Source organism: Eleutherodactylus coqui, chromosome 1, assembly GCF_035609145.1.
Source record: "Eleutherodactylus coqui strain aEleCoq1 chromosome 1, aEleCoq1.hap1, whole genome shotgun sequence".
NCBI lineage: Eukaryota > Metazoa > Chordata > Amphibia > Anura > Eleutherodactylidae > Eleutherodactylus > Eleutherodactylus coqui.
This window is the reverse complement of record NC_089837.1, coordinates 135,722,326-135,747,590: the sequence shown is the minus strand read 5'-3', so window position 1 is coordinate 135,747,590 and position 25,265 is coordinate 135,722,326. Positions and strand designations below refer to the sequence as shown.

The 25,265-nt window shown below is 42.2% G+C and overlaps 1 protein-coding gene across 1 annotated transcript in view; it reads left to right on the top strand.

Moving 5' to 3' along the window:
• ZBBX (zinc finger B-box domain containing) overlaps positions 1–25,265 on the top strand; it is a 178,589-nt gene that overhangs the window by 33,625 nt on the left and 119,699 nt on the right. Inside the window, exons 2-7 of the mRNA XM_066600685.1 lie at positions 3,597–3,691; positions 4,951–5,064; positions 11,514–11,586; positions 15,731–15,779; positions 17,983–18,092; positions 24,063–24,158. Coding sequence (XP_066456782.1) covers positions 3,627–3,691; positions 4,951–5,064; positions 11,514–11,586; positions 15,731–15,779; positions 17,983–18,092; positions 24,063–24,158 — 507 coding nt within the window. The 5' untranslated portion in view covers positions 3,597–3,626. The remainder of the gene's footprint in view (positions 1–3,596; positions 3,692–4,950; positions 5,065–11,513; positions 11,587–15,730; positions 15,780–17,982; positions 18,093–24,062; positions 24,159–25,265) is intronic.

The window sequence follows — 25,265 nt, the reverse complement described above, 5'->3', positions numbered from 1 at the left end:
CTCATACTTGTTTGTTATCTGTTTGTCAGTTGTCTGATCATCCATGTCCAGTGTTCTGCATCTGATTCTTTCATTGCCCCTGGTCTGATTCTCTGTTCTGAACCCCCGATTCCTCTTTGACTTCGGCCCTTGCCACGTGCACGACAGTGGGGTCATCCTTGTCAGGATAGGTGCTCCACTTTGTTGCTGGTCCAGTTAGGAAGGTTCAAGAGTTCTCTTCTGTCCAGCCCTGTATTTTGTCTGTTCAGTCCCATCACCTGTCTGGTCCTACTTCTAGCAATGTTCAGTCCCTGCATACACTCACCCTGACTGCTGTAGGTAGCTTGCTTGCTCAAGGTTTGTCCACAGTCTTAGACATATGTGACAGCCCACTTCTTTAGTATTTGTAGAAAGTTAACACCATTTTTGGAGGATCTTCAGAAGATCCTAGGGAATATAAGGCTCTGTTCATAGTAGTTTTATGGCTTCATTTATGATGAAAGCCTTGATGTTGTGACAGATTTATTATCAGACTTGACATTAATGAGATGTATTGCAGTTTTAGTAGGCTTTTGAAACTAACAAGAATAGTGCTGTAGACTGGATTAATCTTGCTATCAAAAATACTGGAAAGTTTACTGGAGGCCCCTAAGGCAAGTGTGTACAGGGCCATTGAGGAACACAAAAGCAGCTATTGTTTTCCTAATCTTTTATTATTGCTTCTGCTAGCACTGGTGGTAGTCACAAACTTGGAGGATTTCAAATGTCCTGATGTCCTTTCAGGCTATAGACAGTTTAGGATAGTCTATGAAACAGTTGTAAGAAAATTAAAGAGACCCTCTGGTCCCGGGACAAAGACTTGTCCTGGAACCAGAGGGGTTGGTTTTATTACTTGGTGCCGTCTTTATTCGAGTACAGCTCTCATTTCCCTGGGTCTTGCTTCTGTAAGCCAAGATGGCAATGCGACTTCTTATACTATCTGGTGTGCATTCAGCACTGGTAGTGCATTACTAATCTAAGAAATTATACACTACACTAATTGGCCAGGGCTGCTATTGTAAGCAGCCCTGGCCAATCAGAAAGCAGCATTCCGTGGCTGATTACTGATTCACAGTGTGCAGTAGTCTGGGAAGCTGCTTTCTTGGAACACAACACAAGAGCCCCAGGAACTGGAAGATCGGCTGAATAAAGGTGGGCACTAGGTAATGTAAACACCCCACCTCCCCCACTGCCCATCCGGCCTGGTACAGAATTTTGTCCCAAGACCAGAGGGTGGCTTTAACCATTTGTTAATGGATGTCATTTGAACATTAACGACTTGCCATTCCTTCTATCAGAGATTGGCAAGTCCTAAAAGGACCAGGGTACTTTCACACGCCACCTTTTTTGGAAAAAGTTTTTAATGCAGCTTTTTGAGCCCAAACCAGAAGTGGGTTTAATAAGAAGGAGATCCTTAAGTCCTTCCCTTATATTTCTCATTCTTTTTTGAGTGTACTTATGGATTTGGTTGAAAAAAAAAATTGCATTAAAAAACTGGCACAAAAACTTTTGTCTTTTTCTAAAAATGCTGTGTGTGAAATTCCTTTAATTCTCTTTGTAGAGAGAAGTTTGTAGCTGACAGCTTCTCAGGCATCATTTGTAGCGTTATTGCCTCCAGCAGAACTGATAAAACTATATTTTATTTATTTCGGGAGACTTAGGATTTCCCCTTTCTTTGTGCTTAGAAATCAATAATAGTAGTTGTATGAGCCACTACACAACAACAGTCATTATACTTGGTTAGGTAGCTGGCTGCTATTGTATTACACTGGGCTTCTTTGTATTGTGTGAAGATAGACTAGAAATTAAGATCATTTTAAAGCGAGACAAGTATCATTCTGCCGCGCTGCGCTTGGGGGTTTATTATACAGTATGATACAAGCTATTTTCAGCTCACCTTTCATGTGAGGACACAGCAGCTGTGAGATTCTTATGCATAAATGATTTACTGGCATTTTATTCTGTCTGCCTTAGTTCAGGATGAGATATATCTTGTAGTCTGACAGCAAGAAAATCAGTTTTTGAATGCAGTCTTATTTGACCATACAGTGATCAATGATAAGCATCAGACGGTGTTTGCTGAGCTGGTATTAATGAATTAAGACCATAATAGTGTTTTGTATTAGGCCGCGTTCATGCTGCGTTTTCTGCGCACGCTAGCACCATACATTTTCATGCTGTTAAAAGTATGCAAATATATACTTTGACATATACATAAGAGTTATATAGGAAAAACTTATAGTACACGTTTGTCTACGTTTCACAGGTTTGCGCTTCATTGCGTTTATTTTGCAGTACACTGTAGTTGATTTGTTTACATTTTTTTTCTGTTTTCCTATAGGTTGACATATTGTGCAGTAGGCTGTACTGCACTGTATGTTTTTCCCTCCAGGCAGCATTTACGATTTAAAAACAAACAGAGAAAGATCAACAAACTCCAAAATTCTCCTCCTCTGCTCCTCTTCTTGTTTTTCATAAAAACCAAGACATGAGGAGGAAATAATTATTTCCCTGTAGACCTCTGAGACTGTGGAGGCACTGATCTGGAGAAGGCTCCGGAAACATTCCTGCTGAACTGTAAGTTCCGAAGAGCAGAGGGACTTCCATAATTCTTAAAATAGAAGAAGTTTGGAACAACCAGAACTCTCGAAGGAGGTGGTTGACCAACCAAACTAAGTAATTAGGGAGAAGGTGACCAAGAACCCAATGGTCACTCTGGTTGAGCTCCAAAGATCCTGAATGACAAGTGAAAAGCCAATGATTATCATTTGTTGTTCAGTACTTGTCTCGCTTTTAGACTAAAAGATTAGTGTTCACTTTCGCTTGTTTGAATGATTTTTTTGAAGGATAATCGTCCCATCTAAAAGTACCCTAAGCGTTATGTTGAGAGGAAACGAGGCACTGCTCATCACTTGTCCAATACCATCCCTATGGAGAAGCATGGTGGTGGCAGCATCATGCTGTGGGGGTGTTTTTAAGCGGCTGGGACAGGGAGACCGGTCAGGGTTGATGGTAAGCTGGATGGAGCAAAGTACAGACATTTTCTTAATGAAAACCTGATATAGAGCATAAGGGACCTCAGACTGGGCATTGGTTCCAATAAGACAATGACCCTAAGCACACAGCCAAGACAACACAGGAGTGGCTTAGGGAAAACTCTTTGAGTGGCCCAGCCAGAGTCCTGACTTGAACTCCAATCAAACATCTCTATAGAGACCTGAAAATGGCGGCCCACAGACAGTTCCCATCCAACCTTGCAGAGCTTGGGTCGTTGACGATGCCGCCACCTGACTTCTACCGGCTGTCTACCAGGAGGCCAGTGCCATGGAATCTGTTCAACTGCGTACCGGGTGGGCAAGGAGAGGTGAGTATGCTTTTTTTTTTTTCGCCTGGCAGCTTGGAAATTGTATTTTCTAATAATGGAACCTCTTTAGCACAGGTATAAACGTGCCCTTACTTGTATGCCTCATCTAGCCACAAATCATACAGGGGAGTAGGTTTGAATACTGCTATTCTGTATGAGTAACCTACAGATTTACAATTTTTCTTCTATCCTTTTTGTCAAATTTCATTTTTAGGCTCTGAAAGAAGCGACTTCTGCATCAAGCATGAGCAGTGATTTTGTTATAGTTCCTACTGCAAAGAGTGGCAACGCAGTCAGATTAAAAACCAAGTGAGTACAATACCTTAGATGATATTCTGCCAACTGTTCATGGATTTTAGTAAAATGAGGATGTCTGACTATTCTATTAAACATTATAGTATGTGAAAGATTGCATGGGGAGTTTTTAGAGATTTCAATATGCAGACTGCTTAAACAAGTACAGCCGTGTCTGGAAAAACATATTTAATTTCTGGAAAATAATGCAAAATTGTTATGTTGTGCTGATACTGGCATCATGGCTTCTGTTTTTACATAAGCTAGTATATGATGGATGCTGTATGTTGGATCATTATGATCCATTTTCATAATGGATCTTAATGGATCCCATTGATATACATGTCAGGTTTGCATTGCTATAAAATAGAACAGCATGGTGCTCTTTCCTATAAGCAAAGAAAACCAGATGGAAAAGAATAGCATGAAAGTTTGAAGGTAGTCTTCTACAAACACAGGAAATACAATTTCCTCACTCCTTCAGTAGACACTGTACTTTCAACGAACATTTCAGAAATCAATAGTGCAACTGAGTATAAAAAAACTCTATAATATAGCTTATTAGAGAAAAATGCCTCTTTCTCCACTTATGAGCCACTTCTTCTACCCGTGCCTCTTGCGCTGATCATTAATTCACTTTGAAATATTAATGTTTTATTATTTGGTATTCATCCGTCTCTGGATGGAACAGCTCACTGAAGAATCAGGTTACATGCTGCCTATAGACATCTATGGAAAGGAGAAGAGGAGGAGGAAGTAACTGTAGAGTGAGAAAGACCGAGAGACTCTGCTATAGCGTTAGTGCTTTATTCCCCCCTCCCCCCTTCCTCCAGTGCTGGATTCCCAACTATACTGCTCAGTACTGCAGTATAATGTCCTCCATGATACTGCTGCTTCTGAGGGTATTCTACAAAGAGAGAGGGTGGCAGGATCTCCTGTTTTCTATGGGTGCTGTGTACGGGTGACATCATGTCAGCTAGTGTTCACACAATAGCTCAGGGAAAATGCACAATTAGAGATGGAGCCTGCAGAGGGGAAAACAGGATAAATGTAGAATGCAAATCGTATAATGGACAGAAATAATGCCATTCCCTATTAAATTTACTTGAAGGATATTCAAGGTCAATCAGAATTAAAATTTGGGGGTTGAGTTACAGTATTCTCAAAAAACATACATTTGACTTTTGGAATTAGATTTTCTGATTGTTTTCTCATGAAAGAGAATAGTTGCGTCATTCTCATTAAATCATACTGACAATGCCTTGTTTATTAAGGAATATTAGAGAGCTTCATATGGAAACATTGCAAATTGAGAGACATAATCAGGAAATGGAACAGAAGCTGAACCAATTGCGTCAAAGTTTGAGTAGAGAGAAAGAAGAAAGAGGGTAAGTAAATGAAGAGCCAGTTTTTATTACTTACTTTGTCATTATAATTTACTCTATTAAAAGTGTTTCCCCACTATTGTATATGTAAGGGTACTACTAAAAATGTGTTCTTGAAAATCACCATTTCAAAAGTCCCAAAACTTCTAACATAATTTGTCCATGTTTGTCCTGACCGTGTCCTACTTGCACAGTTGCGCAGACCATGAAAGAGATTGTCAGGCCTTTTAAAATGTGTTTAACCTGCTGGGAAATAAATAAATATAGTTCAGAAAAATTGCTTTTTCTTCTGAGGCTGGTCTCCTTTTCTCCTAGGCACTCCCTTAACATTTGTGACAATAAGTCTATATGACTCTTGGTCACATGGCCATTAGGGCGCAGTCAGACAAGTCTGTTTTATGTGCTATGAAAATGAACGCTTCTAAAAGGTGCGCACCTAAAAAAGATAGAACAAGCACTATCTGTTGTGCGCACCGACAGGAGTTTACATTGACTTCTATGGGAGCAGGAGTTAATGTAAACTCCTGCGCAGGGAATAGCTTCCCTGCTGCTTACAGCAGGGCATTTAAAAGGTGCTTCTGGCCAGAAGCACCTGGTAAATGTCCCACTGTTAACTCCTATTAGTACCCACGGGGATGAGGGGCCTCCCCGTAGGTTCCATTAATCCCCACGGGGATTGACAGGATTTTAGAACGAGACATTTAAAAAGTGCTTTTGAGCAGCACCTTTTAAATGTCCTGCTGTAAGCAGCGGGATATTCCTACTGCCCGCCTGCTGGACAATTCCCCAGCAGTGGGGGGCAGTTGGGGACCCCCCCCCTCCCTTCTCAAGGGAGGATAGAGGGTGGCGGGGTTTCAGGGCTTTCCCGAGAACGTGGGCAGAGGGGATAGAATCCCCATAGCAAACCAAGAAGGGTGTGGCTAGGGGCGGGACTAAGGGAGCCAGGTCCCTCTAGCCCCACGCCCTACTCACATGCTCTCGGGGGATTACCTTGGGATCTGTCCATAGCAGAGAGAGAGACAGCGCTGCCTCGGGGGATTTCCCCTGAGCAGGGACAGTGAGCAGAGCTATTGGGGGTTTACCCATAGCCCTGTTCCGTCTCTCCCTGCTCTGGAAACCCCTATAGCTCTGCTCACTGTCCCTGCTCAGGGGAAATCCCAGAGCCCTCCGGGGCTTCTTCTCTCTCTTTGCAGAGCAGCTGCCCTTCTCTAAGCACAGCTGCTCTAGTCAACGCGCAAAGTTTCATGCGCTGCGTGACCAGTCACACGTTTTCCGCATATGCGAGGAGTGCATTTTTTTTTGCGCACATAGGCAGGCAAAAAAACACACGCTCGTCTGACTGCGCCATTAATGGGTGTCTGACAGCTCCCATGAGCCCCCTAAACTGCAGGTATAGCCTTATAGGTGCTGAAGTGCTGTATCAGGGATGTGACTATCATACTATCATACTTACCTTCTTCAGTATTCCCCCAGTGTCCACTTACAAAGCACTGGCTGCATACATCCCAGACTACTTGTGTATGTACCCAGAACTACTACTCTAATTATGGGCACTCACCTATGTAGTGCTCATGATGCTTGCAAGGTAAGTATGATAGTCTCATCCCCTGCTTCAGCACCTATGAGCCTGCAACTGCAGCTTATGGGGCTCATTCAGCTTCCCAGCTCCTAAAATCCCATAACTGTACAGCAGCTTATTGGGTTTATAGGAGCCGACAAAGGTACTGCTGTATCTTGTTGCCTAGAACTTCACCAGGACAATCCCAGGTCTCCACCCATAGTTCCGCTGGAGACAAGATACACCAGTACCGCTGACAGATTCTCTTTAAGCCCTTTGATATGTACTAAAGTTGCAAAAATCTTGTAATTGATGAGGACTAGTGAGAATGATAGTCAAAGTTAGTTAAATATCTTGTCTTTGCCAAATGTACAACATGATCTGTGTTGCAATTCACTTTTAATGTAGCTTTTTAGCAACTGATAATAAACTGTCACTTTGTTACTTCATACAGTACGAGTGCCACTCATATGTTGCTTATAGAGTTCCATTGTAAAAAAAAAAAAGAATACTGTATATGCCTTATTGACTGGTTGCCTATGTATGGAATAGCGCTCACAACAAAAACGGTAAATCGATGTATTCTGGCACAATGGAGGCCAGAAGGACACTCTTTTGGCCTCCGTCGGGTCTATTATTATTTCTATTAATTTATGTTGTGCATATATATATTCTGCAGCACTGTGTGATCTGGATTATGATTTTCTCCAGCAGGCTTTTGGGGTATTTTGTCGCTTTCCTAATTGTATCGTGTGCACACTTCGTGGAGCAAATTAGACACAAGCTATCAGCCTCATATCCAAAATGGCTCTCTGCCCAGAAACAGCCAGACAGGGCCTTTTATTGTACAGACACACAATGGGCGTGCAACAGGTTACATCAGTAACATATAGGATTCTCATTTGTCGGATCATATAGAATCCTCCGCCTCCCCTTCTCCCCACCTCTCTCAAGTAGAAGCCTTTGTCTTTAACATGTGTCCAAATCTGAAAGTGAAAGTAGATATCCCTTTGTTCAAGAAGATTCTGTGTGTGGGGGATGGGGAGGACTGGGAAAACACTCAAGCAATAACATAACACTGTGATTTAACTCTTTCCTTATGCAGCAGAGTTCCACCTTAGGCTGAAGTCACAAAACACACATAATACGTCTAGTGCAAATCGATAGACATTTTACACCAACCAATCATCATGTCTATCACACTGTGCAGAGGTATTTTCTGTGACATCGGTTCCTACCCCTATCGGGGCTCACAATCTGAATTGCAAATTAAAGGCGTTGTCCAGTTGTGGCCTATCCTTAGGATAGGGCATCAATAGTAGATCAGCGGGTGTGTGCCGACAGGGATATTTGCTAATTAGCTGTTTTCTGGACCAGTGTGTTCATGCACTGAGCTGATTTATGCAGCAAGTAGACAGCTCCGTTCCCACTGCTGTGGCCAAGCTTGGTGTTACAGGCGAAATTCCTGTTCACTTCAATGGGAACTTGGTCTGCAACACCAAACTGAGCTGCCTGCTTCTTGCATAAAAAAGCTCAATGAATGAACCCCCAGCCCCGCCAACAGCTGATCTTCAGGGTGGCAGACCCCTGTTAATCTACTATTGATGGCCTATCCTACACATGGGCCATCAATAATTTACAACTCGACAACCCCTTTAACCTGTTAGTATGTTTTTGAAGTGTGGGAGGAAACCCATGCAAACATGGGGAGAACATACAGACTCCATGCAGATGTTGCCCTTGGTTGTATTTGAACCCAGGAACTTGGTGCTGGCAACAATGCTAACTATTGAGCCATGGTGCTGCCTATGGATATGTTTGATGTATGCACAAAGAGTTTTCCTGGTGCATATGGCAAACATACACTGCAATGTAGCTTTACTGACAACAGTAACAGGTTCTCAACTGCTAAGAAACTGACTCAAAAGTAATAGCTAATATGGAAGTAAGTCCTGTGGCTACCTCTGCAAACATGTCTGCCAGCTTATAAAACACAAATAGCTTTGGTAGTATATAAAAGGAAATTACTAACTTTGATGCCAAAGTCTGATTTACTATCATAAGTACAATATTGAGTGGAAATGTTCTTGAATTCATCAGTAAGTTTTATTTTATCTCAGAGCATCCCAGTCCCAGCATGTAAACATTTGACTCCCCATTAGGAGACAGTAGGCCACATACTAATCTGTGATCACACTTGGTTGACTTTTCATATTTATCGTATTTCTTGCCTGTGATGGAATCAACATCCTTGTTAAATAATGCAATCCCACTTGAATAACACTGTATTTTCAGTGTTCAGGCTGACCACACAACTAGAATGAGTGATGCAGAAAATACTGTCACATCTACAGAAGATTGGTAAAAAAGCATGTTCCTCAATCTAACGGTTTTGACTAAGAAAATTTAAAGAAAACCTGCCACATTCAACATGCAGTGCAAGAAGCAAGTTGTAGAGCAGGAAAAGCTGGCTAGATTGATATAAAAGTTTTGGGGAAAAAGTCTGTATAACTTGTATTTTACTCATTTACATCTCCTTTGGAACTTAGTGGTCCAATGGGCGGTCCTATCAGCGATTGACAGCTATATGTGTATACAAGAAAGTCTGGCAATCACTGAGAGGACCGCCCATTGGACCATTAAAGGGGTTGTCCCGCGGCAGCAAGTGGGTCTATACACTTCTGTATGGCCATATTAATGCACTTTGTAATGTACATTGTGCATTAATTATGAGCCATACAGAAGTTATCAAAAGTTATTCACTTACCTGCTCCGTTGCTAGCGTCCTCGTCTCCATGGTTGCCGTCTAATTTTCGCCGTCTAATGGCCAAATTAGACGCGCTTGCGCAGTCCGGGTCTTCTGCTTTCCTCAATGGGGCTCCGTGTAGCTCCGTGTAGCTCCGCCCCATCACGTGCCGATTCCAGCCAATCAGGAGGCTGGAATCGGCAATGGACCGCACAGAAGCCCTGCGGTCCACCGAGGGAGAAGATGCCGGCGGCCATCTTCAGGAGGTAAGTAAGAAGTCACCGGAGCGCGGGGATTCAGGTAAGCGCTGTCCGGTGTTCTTTTTTAACCCCTGCATCGGGGTTGTCTCGCGCCGAACGGGGGGGGGGGGGTTGAAAAAAAAACAAAAACGTTTCGGCGCGGGACAACCCCTTTAAGCTCAGAAAGATCACAGATGATTCTATTCCCATTAATTACATATATCTAGATCTATCTATCTGTCTATCTATCTATCTATGTAATTTAATAATTTACCTCTGTAATTGCCATATAATTATGTATGTGAGTATAATATATATAATTCTGCTCAGCTCATCCCGCCCTATAGCATGTTGCCTGCGGAATGGACTGCATGTTCAAGTTGACAGGTTCCCTTTATACACCAACCCTGCCCCCCCCCACACACACACACACACACCCAAATAAATCATTGCTTTATACACATTACTGCTCAGCTCTGAGTGAGAAGCTTTAGTGAACATTAGATTATGTATCCTCTTCCCTTCTGCATTTTTGGAGACTTAATATCATCACGCAGCTTGTATTTTCATTGCCATTTCCTTCTACAATGCTCCTCTGGGCACTATGCATTGTACTCTATTGTGCCAAGAAAAAAAAACTTGGCTCATCTTAAAACATCCAAAACCAAACAAGGGCAATCGTTAATGTTGCATTAAATATATTCTTCTTTTAGACTATTGACTGCAAATTTGGGAAAAGCAACCCTCAAACCATTGATGAGTGTAAGACTATGTGCACATGGCACATTTTCTTCACAAACAATCTACTGTGTATTGCCATAGACTCTGCAGTAGAAATTTGAGGCTGATCCTCAGATTTCTGTTGCAGATTTGCGGTTTGACGACAGGGCTAATCCGCTTGCGGCTACCCGCTGTGGGACCAGCCTTGGGGCCATGATACAGATTTCAGATCCACATGTGGAGAACTTGAGCGAAATGTAAGGAAGAATTACATCTATGTGTGCTGGATTTTGCTATTACAGGAATATATCCCTTTCTCTCACACCTATAAGAACATGACAATATGTAGCTGGACATTCAACGCAGTGAATAATATACTATTTTAATAAATTCTAATCTAAAAGTATATAACACAATATATAGCTTTGTAATGTAACATTATTTAAACCTACTTACCGTTTCTGTGATATCCCTTGTCTTCATGCTCCAAATTGCTAGCATATCATTTGTCCAATCATTCTCTTGTCAAAAGTGGCGAGAATAGGGAAAAGTCACAAATTATAGCACACATATGAATGAAGGGCTTTATTAGTTGATTTTCGGAACAGGAGGTGAGTTGTACTTGAGTAGTAAATAAAGTGTCCCTGTAATAGCTCCAATTTAAAAGGACTTGACATTAGATAGGGTCAGCAGGGCTAGTTGCATATCCATGCAGCCGTTGCCATGCTGGCTGTATCCCTGTATTTTCTCTTTCCAGGCTCTTCTTAGATCCAGCTCCTGACACTTTTAATTTGTCAAGTGGGTGGTCCCAACTGTTCTCTCTCAATGGGTGATGTTGGATTGTCAATAAAGTTTGACATCACCCACTAAGAGTGAGTGGTGGGGGACAACCCACTTGACACAATGAGAGCACGGTGAGCCGGACCTAAGAAGAGCTTGCCTTTTATCAAGGAAACTTAGGAAAAAAATCAGAGATAGAGTAGAGCCAATCATCCAGCTCCGCCGATTCTAGACAGTAACCGGTCAAATACTTAAAAATGTCAAAACAATTACTCTTCAAACTAAATATTTAATATTTATAATGTCATGAAATATTTTCTTAAAACCATGTAACTTCTGTTGTTTTTTGTAGCGTACCTAGACAAAAATGCTGATATTTCTAATATACAGGTACATATACTTTTTGCAGACGGTCAGGTCCGTATCACTGGATATCTGGACAAGCTCAGAATCAACGGCATGATAAAGAAAACACTGGAAAGGTATTGTAACGTCACCACAGTAACTGGTTACAGCAACCAATTAACCCCCTTAGAAGTTACATGTTTAAAATACGAGGATGTGTACAAAGGAAGAAGCGGCTACTGGTGGCCGTGGGCCAGAGGCGAGAAGCTTCCAGGGACGTGGATGGGTGCTTGGGGAGATCGGTGCTGAGTGCCACGATCTGTGGGCTCCATAAGAATGGAACTACTTTAACCCCTTGAGTGGCAGGTTTCCTACCACCCTGTCGTGCCCACCAGGGCTGGTTTTTTAAAATGGTCTAATCATTGAATTTCAACTAATTTTGCAGTTGCGTCTCAAGAGCCATAACTTTTTCATTTTTCCATTGACATGGCCATATAAGGGCTTGTTTTTTGCGGGACAAGTTGTGATTTTTTTAAACAGGGGGGAGGAAAAAAAGAAATGGGGGAAAAAAGAAAAAAAGGGGCCATGTCATTAAGGGGTTAAATAATGTATTAACTTCCTTCTCTGGGTCATTATGACGCATGGATACCACATGTGTGATTGTATTTTTGATTTTTTACAAAGTAAAGGGAGACAAGTGTTTTTATTATTTTTTTTATAATTTTTTAACTTTTTTTTTTAATTTTTTAAAATTTTTATTTATTTTTATTTTTTTGTCCCTTTAGGGGACTTCCACAGGGACCCATCAGGACCCCCTGATCACATTCCCGGGGTCTGATGGTGACAGCCCTTTACATGCTGCAGTGACAGCCCTTTACATGCTGCAATCACATAGACTGCCGCATGTAAAGGGTTAACACAGCAGAGATCGGAGGTTTTCTCTGATCTCTGCTGTAAGAGCTGGTACCTAGCTGTCCTCTGACAGCCAAGCACCAAGCTCTCCCTGCCACAGAGACCATCGGCTTGCTTCTGACAAGCCGATGGTCTCTATGGCAACCTGTAAACAAAGCAGGAGATTGCCGGTATCGGCAATATCTTCTGCTGGTTTTTCAAAGCCCTTGCTTTGTTCTCTGTGGGTCTGTGCAGGCAGAGCACACTGTCACAGCTTGTGGCATTGTGCTCTGCAGCTCCCATAGTGATACACAGCCCGGAAATCTTCCGGGCTAGATCACTATCGGCAGTGGAGCTCGTCCCGGAAAATTTCCGGGCGTGCCACTCAAGGGGTTAAGGGACATCGATAGCTTATATTACCTCAACTCACCGATGAAGAAATCCAAGTTAGAACATATCAGTGAAACGACCATAATTACTGTTACAAGGTTAAGCCATCAGCTCCAAGCAGCATGCGTGCAAGTCACAATGCCATGGAAGAGAAATGTCAAAGCTGTCTTAAGGCCCTTTTACACTGCAAGATGAATTGGAATGTGCATGTGACAAGCGGTAAAGTAGCAATTGTATATCTTCCGCTTGACATGCATTTAGGCTGTATTCACACCTGCGATCTTGGCCGGTGAAAAACTGACCATTCTCAATGCGATTTCTCGTGTGGGTTTTATTGCATGTTTTCCTCTGCTCCGCACTTCCCCGTTCTTCTTTTCATGTGTTCTCCATAAGAACCTGCATTTCTCTTGCATGAAAATCGCATGATGTTTTTATTTCATGCTGCCATAGAAAATAATAAGCGATTTTTGGAAGAATCTCAAAAAAATAGGACATGCAGCAATTTTTCTAATTCGAACTATCGGTCCGAGAGAAAAACTACCTGTGTGAATTAAGCCATTCAAATGCATGTGCGGGTTTTTTCATCTTGGAATCGGACAGTACTTGTGCTGTAAAAATCATTTGTGTGAATACTCTCTAAGGCCTCTTTCACATGGGTGATGCGCTTTTTTTTTTTTGCTAAATCTCGCGTATTCTTGCCCATACACACGGTCGGGTGTGGTGTATATACGCCGCAGCCTGGAATTCCTTCAGCCGACATAAATACTCAGCAAAGCTTCTATTATTGAAATAGAGCCAGCTGACATGGTTTAGCAGCGCTAGCCACTGCTAAACTCCCCCCACCCCCACATAGAAGCCTATGGGAGCCGCCAGCTGATCGCGGCCGAAAGATAGGGCAAGACCTATCTTCGTCGGATGTTTTACGCGGCTAATAATCTCCGATGTGAATGAATGCATCGCTTCATATTATGCAGACTGGGTTTGTTAGCAGTCACCCCTCCCTCACCTTGGGTTAAGTTGAGTGGCTGCTCAATCAGTCTGCACCTGAACAGTTTGCTTCTCTACATTGCAATCTGGCTTGCTGCATGCTACCATGTTAAATGGCGATTGAGCTTTTCCTGCAGCATATATCCTGTATCTGGCTGCTTTTTCTGTGAGCTGTCTTTGACCATTTTTTTCTCACCTCTGTGATTTTATGTAGTTAATTGTGAGATAGCGTGAGTTCTGGTGTACGTGCGGTGGCCTTGCCGCGGCGTGTCAGCTTACGTGTTTTGGGCCTATAATACCAACTATCGCCCGCATTTATCAGTGTGTGTTCTTTATTCATGCAATTTGCTATAGATGCTGAAGGAGCCCAGGGTGGCCCACTGATTTATGCAGGGCAATCCACTGCTTAGTTAGTGTGGGTTGTACGCCTGTATGTGTTGCGCTCCTCTCTATGGCGGTCATCTTGTTATCAGTTCATATTGTGCGGACTGGGTTTGTTAGCAGTCACCCCTCCCCTACCTTGGGTTGAGTTGAGTGGCTGCTCAATCAGTCAGCACAGTCAGCTCAATCAGTCTATATTGCAATCTGGCTTGCTGCATGCTACCAGGTTAAAGGGTGATTAAGCCTTTACTGTAGTATATATTGTGTATCTGGCTGCTTTTTCTGTGAGTTATGTCCTTGAGCATTTTTTTTAATCGGACTCCATTGCTTCACATGGTTGCGATTGTTTATTGCTGCTAAATTAGCCCTGTAAAAACGCTCATGTGAATGAGGCCCCACACTGAACAATATTGGTCAATTACCTACTTTTGGTCATCTCTAATCAACCCATCTGCGACTGCTAGAAAGTCAGCAAATCATTTCAATGCCTGTTCATATGAAAGGATTTGCCGCAGACAAACAAAGATTTTTAGGTCCACATGAAAGATCCAATCAGCGAGAATCTAGCGATTTATCGCTGACCGCTCGGTTTGCTGAACGTGTTTGCACTCAATAACTATACAGCAAGAACACAAAGATTATTTGCACAATGATTATGCGTGTAAAAGGCACATTCTAGTCACACCCATGCTGTTGGATCAGGTAGGTTGCCCAGCACCTCGGTAAGTACACCCCCCATGTACTGACACCACATCACAAAGTCAGATGCAGCCTCCATCACATAACAGTGGGGCTGTCTGCATCCTGCGGTGAACTAGTGTGCGAGGCTTGTATCTGTAAGTACAGTTCAGACTTCTTACATTAAATCAGAGAAAATAGAGTGAACTGTTATTGCCTACTTTATAGCCGCGTTCATTGTTAATATGCACTTTTACTTCTGTAAATCAGTATGAATGTCAAATAATAAATGATCAGTAGAACGGGAGACTCGCCACCCTTGTGGCAGCCGTCTATCAGCCTCTGTCTGTCATAGTCAAGTAGATAACCAGCAGAACACAGGGAGCAATCAGCTTGTGTGCTGCACTCGCAGGATGCCGAACAGAATCAAGGATCCATTTATTGTAATAAGAAGTCTGCCGGTGGAGACTGACAGCTTTGTGCTGGGGATTACTCTTTTCTTTGTATTTTCTTCAATATTGTATTTTGTATTGAAATTTGGATTGGGGATTTGAAATTCCTCGCTGTATGAAAACGCTATGCAATGCCCATTAATTATCTGCTGACGGTGCCAAATCTGTGATTACAGCTGCCACAGCATCAAATGCAAAAGGTGCAGTGTACACGTGAATACATTTGAAACTGCTCTATGGAAACAATGAAATTATGTGAACCCCTTCGTGACCGGAATGCTTTAATCCCTCAATGACCAAACATCACACAGTTGAAAATGGTAGTAGGACCCACATAGGGAATGGTGCAGAACATCCGCTGAATTTATTTGGTTAGCCCTGTCTTTCTTGGAAAAGTATTGCAAACTGTTTTAAGATAGATTTTTGTGGTATCCAAAATGTTTGTTCTTAATTGCATTGTAATTCCACCAAAATATGATTTTTCTTTTGCGATTTATTTTAGATTTCTGCTGGAAAAGTGAAATTGAAAGTTCTCCAAAGTTCAGTTTCAGGTAAAATATCTTATTAGAAATGGACATACCAAATGATACCAGTCAGTCTCTAAAGGGGTTATCCCAACATGAACTTTTTTTCCCCACTCAGGGACAAACATCTGATCGGTGGGGGTCTGATAACAAGGGTACTGTGTTCACCTCTCACTGTAGGCTTACTGCACCCATCTGCAGTGAGGAGGAGATTGAGTGGAGCAGCGATCGTGCTGTGCCACTCCATTCATCTTCAGTGCGGCTGATGGAGACAGCTGAGTGCTTTTACTTTGCTATTTCCATCAGCCCTATTGAAATGAATGGAGCGGTGCCATGCATGCATGACCCCCACTTTAATTCCTCTCCACTTCACCGCGAGGACCCCATTCTCGGTATTGTGGGGGGTCTCAGTCTTCTTGACATGACCCTATAAAGTAGTTTTACAGATCTTTTTTATTGATGACCAAACCTTGGAATAGGTCATTAATATCAGATCAACCGGGATCTGACATATGGCACAGGTGTTTCCTGAAGCGCTTCACAATTCTGTACACTGCGCTATGGCGTGGAACGGTACTGCAGGCTCTCTCCCTTTGAAATACCATTGTAGGCCGCCACACAGCATATAGAGTTGTGCTAGTTCTGTCTGCTGGTGCTCTTCTTTCTCACTGTTCTCCCCCAGAACCTCTTTGGTCTTCCATGATGTGTTTCAGTAGCTGCCCATTTCCTGGCTCCTCTTCATGCTTCTAAGGTGGCTCCAGCGCTTCCCTGACTATCTGATATACACTGTACAGGTAGTGAATCGGTAGTCTGAGATACTTCACTCTGTCTTTGGATTGGCCAGTGGTTCTCACTAGAGCACTGCTGGCCAATCAAGGAGCAGTGTGCGATATCTTATACTGCTTACACATTGAGAATCGGATAGTCAGGGAAGTTCTCCCAACTGGGAAGACTGAAGTGGGTCGTGGAAGCCAGCAGATCAGAGGGAGAATGTTGAGAAAGGAGCGCACTAGGTAATATTTCTTTCCCCTCTAGTTGTCCCGGGACTACAGAATCACTTTAAATCAGGTTTTTATGTTTTATATATTTATTTTATATTTTTAGTATTTTTTTTTTATGTCACTATGTATATTTTTTTTCAAAATCCCATTATCTTGCAGTTTTCACTCTGGTCACTAACTCTATTAATGTGCTAACACTTCCTATTCTGTACAGCTGCCTCATGGCCCATAGGAATCTTTAGTCTGGAGATGACACATTGCTTTCTACAGGAGAGTGCTTGGGGGGTGCTCTGTGGCCTGTGCAGAGGTGATGAGCTGTGACCATATCCCACTGTAACTGCACATCCTATGTTATCTATATATACGTATTACCTTTCATTTTAATCCTGCCTGTGATGTTGAGATGACTGCTGAAACATTTTGTTAATGTCCATAGTGATAAGGAAAATGAAAAAAATCACCAGAAACCCTTAAAAAATGTTCAACATAGAAACTTGATTTAAAGAAGTTCACTAGGACTTTTACTATTGATGACCTCTCCTAAGGATAGGTAATCAATGCTTGATCGATGGGGTACCACCACTAAGGATCTCCACAGATCAGCTGATGTGAAAGCCAATAGCGCTGTCCATATTCCAGCGACCTAGTTTGGTACTGTAGGAACAGCTGCCATTGAATTCAATGGGAGCTGTTTCTTCTAAAGCTATCTATACTGACTCTTTAAACAGTAGGCCATTTTCTGATGACGCATTCTTTTTAAAGCTAACAGATATTCCGCCTTTAATTGCTGAACAATTAGTGAATGTATGCGGTCACATTACAGCCATTTATCAGCTTCTCTGGAGCCTTTAACTAATTCTGTCCTCTAAGTAAATTGGTCCCATTTTTCACTTGCAGATATGACATCCTGCTTCCATTAGTCAGATGTACTGTGATTTATTCCATTTCCATGTGTTGGCCTCTTGTCAATAACCAAACCTGTTAAATTAAACTAATGCATGGCTGCGTATGTTGACTAGTGAGTTGTGAAGGAACAAATATTGAATAGTCAAACTTCCGTTAATCGTACACTGCACATTGTAGAATAATTTGTGGCTGTGGATTGCCCGTAAGTGACGTTTTTCTGCCAGAACACAGAACACTTAATACATAACAGGTGATTAAGTGCTTTCCTCAGTCTTCTCTGCCTTTCCATTCACATGACTTGATCTGTATTGCGCTTTACCTAGAGCCTGAGAAACAAAAGGCATTATCAAGGACTACTAATCTCCCAACCGCAGAGAAGCCAAAGTCCAAAGGCAAAACATGTGGACAGTGCGAAAATAGAAGCGCATTACTGGTATGTCAAAACTTTTAATTATTGATCAGTGATATTCCCTTGTCGGCATCTGATAATCCAACATAGAACTGCATTATAATTTTATACTATGCAAGATCAGGACCAGACAACACAGTGCATAGAACCAGTCGGGCTGTTTTTTTTTTTTTAGGCTATCGACTCTTTTAAAACATATTGGGGATTGATGAAATTTGTCTAAAAGAAAAAGTATTAGTTGCCTATGGCAACCAATCACAGTGGAGCTTTCATTTTGTATTCTGCTCTGGTAAAACAAAGGTTGAGCTCTGATAGGCTGCTATGGTCCCCCGGTAAATTCAGCAGCATTTCCACATCCAAAACAGAGTCAAAATCTGCACCATTGGTGTGGATTTTGATTCGAAATCATCTGCGTACCCGCAGCTGATTCCTGCAGATACGCGTCTCACCTCTGAAGTCTTCGGCTGTCAGCACTTCCTTCACCCGGTACCCAGCGGCCTGCACTGAGCACAGCGCCGCTGGTGGGGTGATGGCACTTCCTCATCACTTTACCACCTGCACTGCGCTTACTAGGAGGTGAAGGAGTGCACTTACAGCTGAAGACCTTGGAGATGAGCGCTGTATCTTCTGAAATCAGCTCCCCCCCCCCCCCCCCCCCCCCTGTGTTAATCCAGAGGAAAGCAAAAAAAAACCCAATGAGGTAGAAGCCAATTTTCCTCATGGCAAAAATATTCCTTCCCAACTCCAATCTGGCAATCACAATATATGCCTGGATCAACAACCCTTCTGCAGTCAACCTGTTCAGTAATCCAGAATAATCAGATCCCTTTAGAGCAGAGAACCAGTTAGGAGAATGTTCTTGCTGTAGACTCTCTCCTTTATAAGACTCCCCCGTGATCTAGAACAAGTAGGTCCTGTTAATGTTGCATAAAGCTTTTATACTGCCTTAACTTCTATAAATTTGCATTTCCTACAAAAAGAAATCGTATTTGAATTCACTAACTAAGTCCGTCCATTGACTGATTTCTAATGCATCATTGCATCCTAAAATCTCCGATCTTATTGTCCTTGGGCTCTCATTCTGGTTTAAAATTGCAGTTTCTTAAGTATCAAATAAGGAATTGTCTGTTTGACTTTGAACTGAGAAATACAAAGGCGCCCTTAATGATCTTTTTATGGCATTTTCCCAAAGTTATAAGATAGCAGCAGTAATCATATTCTTTGTACAATGCTAGAATGCCCGGTGTATCTGTCTGCGACCTCCTGGTACATAGATTTCTTTGCTAGTAGACATTGTAATTATAAAGAAGTTAACCTGCAACAAAACAAATAACAAGATAAGGAACTTTACTACAGAAGCTGACTCATTGGTGGATCTTGTAAGGCTGAATATCTAGCCCCATATTAATGACTGGCCATAAATAGTAGTGCAGATACTCTATTGGTTACTTTTAACACATGAATTCATTATAAATGTACAGTGCTGGGAAAAAGTATTTGCTCCTTATCGCACTTCTTCTGTTTTTACTAATTGGTCACATTTAAAGGTTTCAGGTCATCAAACTAATATTACAACACAAGTAGACACAAAATGCTGCTTTTACATGATCATTCCATTTATTGAAGATAGGAATTTATTCAAAACCTATATTACCCAAGTGAAAAAGTAATTGCCCCCTAAGCCTAATGACTGGTTGTGCCATCCTTGCCAATAACAACTACAATGGCACATTTGTGATAACTTTTGATGAGTCTTTTACATCCCTTTTGAGGAAGTTTGGCCTACTCTTTTTTGCAGAATTCTTTTCATTCAGCTACATTGCTTTTTAAGCATGAACAACCCATTTAAACCGTTATCCCCAAGATCACATGGGTGGCTTAATGTGTTCTATATCTGAAATCACTAATCTTTGCAAATACACCCACTTTTTGAAAATGTACCAGTCCTGATTCTTAGCCCCCCAAACATCCAATTTCCACTTTCTACTTATCTTTAGTTGCTCATGCATACTCTTCCAGTATTTCTCAACTCTGGTCTAACATGTTTAGTTCATTCTGCCCTTACTCCTATGTAATGGCCTTGTCCTATCCTTCAGCACATGGTAGGATGACCATGTGCAGTGTAGGCTGTATCTCTGCTCTCTTAGCCTTGCATTTAGTAAGCACAGCTCAGCTCCCCCTCACCTACTTAGGCAAAAGTTTAAAGGTCCATTTACATACACAGATATCTTTCAAAAGATTGAAAGATCAACTATCGTTTTGCATAAAAGTACTAATAGGCACTAAATGCTATCAGTACTTATCAGCTTTATTTGCATGCAAATGAGCTTCTGGGAGCTGTTACAGAACTCAGCAGGAGGTCTGAGCTCTGTAATTAGCTGTATTGTTTAGCCACAGCCTCCCTGTGGAGAATTCGGCACCATGGACAGCAGACACAGTGTGCAGTCCTGCTAATCAGCTGTTCTGCTGGCAAGGGTGAGAACTGAGAACAGTTGTAACAATGTTATCAGCTGTAATCAGCTCTCCATGGGCAGAACACAGTGTGCGGTCCTGCTTATCAGCTGTTCTGCTGAACAACTGTTTTTAAGAAGAACTAAAAACCTTCGTTTGGCAGAAAACTGAAAGATAGGCACATTTACACACAAAGACTATCACTCAAAAGATGGCTTTTAAGCTAATTTTGAGAGATAATCGTTGTGTCTAAATGGGGTTTAACTTCATATGCTCAGATACGCTTTTTTGCCCTTTCTTTCCTCACATTGTGTGACGGCCCAGGCTGTGCTGGCTGGTTTCACCTCCTCTATTCAGACTGTGTAAATACTGGCTCTTGCTCTTTGCAAGCTCAGGGGGTGGGCAAAGATTTAAATTAACGCTTTCAATGAACAGGCAGTGTAGTGTTACTGGTAAATTTATAGAGGTAGGAGCTGCTGACAGCCAGAAGGAAATGCTTTTGGTAATTGTAGTTTGCAGTAGGACATGCTAGTCACATGGGCTGAGCAGTAGGACTACCCAGTTTACTAAGTGATGAAAGCTTCACCACTGGGCGTAACGGAGTTCAAAAACATAGAAGGGAGGCACATAGTTATTTCATTTGGGCATGTGGCATTCTGTTTTAGAAAAACATTGGATTGTGGGATAATCGCTTTGTGGTCTTCCCACAGCATCTGAATGGCCACTCCAAAACTTTAATTGTGTATTTTTTGAGTCAGTCAAAGATGGAATTATGTGTGTACAGTTGATATTTTTATTGTGGAATGTAGTGTTAGCTCTATGCCAGATGTAAGAGGACTCATGTCTTCAAAAACGTTCGACCTTTGACTTTTTAGTTCACAGAATATTATCGCCAATGCCTTGGGGGCTATGTAGATGGTTTCTGGCTCTGGTGGGAGTGGTATTAGGTGAAACTTGCTTGGTCTCACCTGTGGGTAATTTGTCAGGACTATTTAACCTGGCCTTGTGCTTAGCTCTGCACATATACTAATGATGACCTATCCTCGGGGTAGGTCATCGAGAGTTGATCGGCTAGCGTCTGCCTCTGGGGACCCCAGCTGATCGGGCACCCACACACAGAAGTACATAGAAAAAGCAGATGGCTCTGACTCCTGTGTAATGGTCGGCCCTCATAATTGAAGGCGCAGCTCTCATTAAATGAGGCTGGTCACTGGGTTCATGCTACCCAAACCATCGACAGCATGAACCAGAAGCAGATTTGTACAATCCTCCTGTGTTTGTGTTGTTCTGAAATGTTGCAGCGTTTCAGAATAAACACACTTTGAAGTTTGCCTGTTTGACTTGGAAACTGAGCTTTCAAATCAAAGAGACGGGCCATGCCAGGTTCTCCCCGCTCACAGCATGTTGACGTACAGCTCCTCTCACTGCTTGCAAGAGCTGTTAGTCAAAATGTTGCAGGTGGAGAAAGCACGGTCGGCCTCCTTGACTTGAAAGCTCCTTTCCAACATCAAACAGGCAAACTTCAAAGTGTGTTTACTCTACAATGCTGCAACATCTTAGAATAACACTTAAGGCCCATTTAGACACAACGATTATCGCTTAAAAATAGCTCAAAAGCCATCTTTTGAGTGATAATCGTTGTGTCTAAACGCGCGGCCATCGTGCATTGTTAGTGCACTATTCGTTCATCGCTGATTTCTAGCAAGTTAAAAATCTGCCTTTACATAGGGGAATTGTGTATATTTGTGTATATCCCTTTAAAATCAGTCAAAACTGTGCCTGTAATTATGGGCGCCAGCCACTAAATAGGGGTCGAAACTGTCTGCTTCCACTGAGTACTCTTGTGTGTTTTGGTGCTGACAGCAGGTACCTGAACAGCTGATCAGCCCAGGTACCAAGTGGCCGACCACAGCCAACCAACTATTGATAATGTATACTGAGGATAGGTCATCAATAGCATTTACCCGGAAAACCACTTTAAGGGCGCCTTTACACGGAGATATTTGCGTGCAATACTCAGAGAATAGAACCCATTGATTTCAGTGGGTTAGTTCTCATTTCCTTTTTTTTGCAAGGACAAAAAAAAAAAAAAGTACCTGCTCTATTTATGTGCGCATTTGTGCACCAAAGGTCCCCTTAGAAGGTTATGGGAGGTGCGCAAATGTCCGTGCAATACATAAGGGGATGCATAAAGCACTACGCAATTCTGTGAAAAAAGAAAACACCTGGAACTCATTATGTTAACCCTTTTCAATCCAATTTGTATCCTGGCTTTCCTAGGGGGCTTACTCTTTTTCTGCCGTTATACAACGGCACTGTCTGCTGGCTAAAGCCAGTACTGCATGAGGTGACACGTTGGATAGACTCCGACAGCAGAGAGGCTGGCAATATACAGTAAGAGAATCCTGATAGACGTCTTTCAACATCGGAGCTGTACAGCCTTAAATCATAATGTCTTCAGAGGTCAGACAGTGGATTGGAAAGGGTTAAGGCCCCCTGTCCATGGCAGTGATTTAGCCGGCGGTAAACCGCCGGCTAAATCACTCCGGCCGACGCTTCCCATAGCATTGCTATGGAAAGTGCCTGCACCTGTCCACAAGCAGAGAATCATTGCGATTCTCTGCTCGCGGCAGGCATGCTGCGAATTGTCCTGATTCTCCGTGGTCAGCCTATCTATTAGATAGGGCTGACCGGCGGAGATTCGGCGGCGGCTCCTGCTCCTGGGCGGCGGCTCCCGCGGTGGAGCTTCGTCACGAGATACCGCATCGCCCGTGGACAGCCGGCCTAAATAGCCATTTCAATCTGGGCGTGGTTGTGTCTTGTGCTCAAAGAACCGTGTCCTGCGAGCACAAAAAGTACAGTAAAATATGCCAATACGGACGAAGAAAAACCTTGTGAAGCCACCCTAATGGCCATAGAGTAGGAACCCAAAAATTTGTAAATGAGTTTACAAGTTGGTATCCACAAATAAAAATAAGTGATTGAATGTGGTGGCTTTGGCATTTCGGTTTCATGAATTGGCTTGTGAGTTGTAAATATGGGAAACTAGATTAGCTGATTTTGAGACTCAGTTCACCAACTTCAACCTTTTAAAAGGACAAATAGGTTTGCTCTTCTGTAGCAATGAGAACTGAGAATGAATAAAAGGGCGAAAAACTTTCATCATGCCTATTATTTACATTGCTGCCTTATTACTCTATACTATATACATACAAACCAATCCAATCCTAGTGGTATTTCTGCCAATAAACGGGTCGAGATGATCAACAGTGGCAGATAATGAGAAGCACATAAGGCTATTATTCTAATGGTCCCTCCCATCATAGTGTAATGTTGCTCGCAGAGACTGACGGCGACATAGCGTATTCTTGTTGTGCTTGTTTGAAGATTGTACTCATTCTCCGAAGCGTGTGAACTGCGAATGCTTGATGTTTTAGCTGATTAGCTCCAGCTCACTGTATAATTTAACATGTGCAGAATTCCTAGAATCTGTGGTCAATACAGTAATTTTGTTTTTGTTCTATTCAATGCCTTTCATCAAAGAAATGTTTGGAGTGTGGAGAGGATTACTGCACTGCCTGTTTTGCCAGATTCCACCAGAAGGGGGCATTGAAGCTTCACAGAACAATGGCCATACAGGTACTGTCAGAGCTGCTATATAAATGTACTCTACCATTGCATATTTGGCATTTAAAATTAATTTTTCATATTTTTCTTAATGCAAAGATTTGATTATGTAAATCTAGTTGTTTTCCTGTTTGTATTTAGTTATACTAATAAAAACACAAGTGTACTTTCATTTCTCTCTCGTCGTTTGGCTCTACCATTTGCAATTGTTTTGGTGAGATTTAATCATGCATGTATTTTTACGTGAGTTACAGAAACATATCATAAATCATTGTATGTGTTGTAACATTACTCAGCCAGCATGGATTGCAACTTAATGTCATAGCTGCATATTGAAAGCTTGTTTCCATTTCTTGGAGAGATGTGCCTCGGGGCGTACTGTGAAAACTCTATTTTTATATTTAAAAATTACAGTTTACTCCATTTTATAGCCAATTTCGCCCAGACCGTATCTTCTGTTCAAATTAATGGAAACTTTAAAACAATTTGTATTTCTAGTTTCCAGGGCATGAATGTAAGAGTTCTTTCCTTAAAGTTGTCTCATGAAGGCAATCCCTGTCCATATGACTTCTATGGGAATATGGATGCTATAGAAGTTGGTCTTGGACCCCCATCCATGTGTCAGAGTGGAAAGCGATCATGCATTAGGGCCGTGCCTTATAAAGGGCCCGTTCACACCGGAGAAATCATCGCTCAGTGAATGGAGGTGGAGCAGACTGGGGATCACTCCAGCCCACCCAGCTCTATTAACAGAGAATAGGCAATTGTTCATAGATTGTTATGCCTGCACAATCAGTACAACGAACACATTCTTGTTAATTGTTCAGATCATGCATGTACACTGAACGATTATTGTGTTACAAAAAATGTTTGTTTTTTTTCCGGACCAAATTTTTGTGTTTTCCTACAGAAGTTTGAGTGCTGATTCCAAATTTGTACTCAGGTTTTGACGGTCAGGAACAGGTTTACCAACATTAACCTTGAGGCCCAATGTCCACGGGTGGATTTAAATTGCATAATCCATGCGGGACCCCCACGTGGACGATTCGCAATTCAAGCCGCCCATAGGGAGACATGGGCATCCAAAGCTTAATTAAAGCATGTGCACTTGTTTTGCGG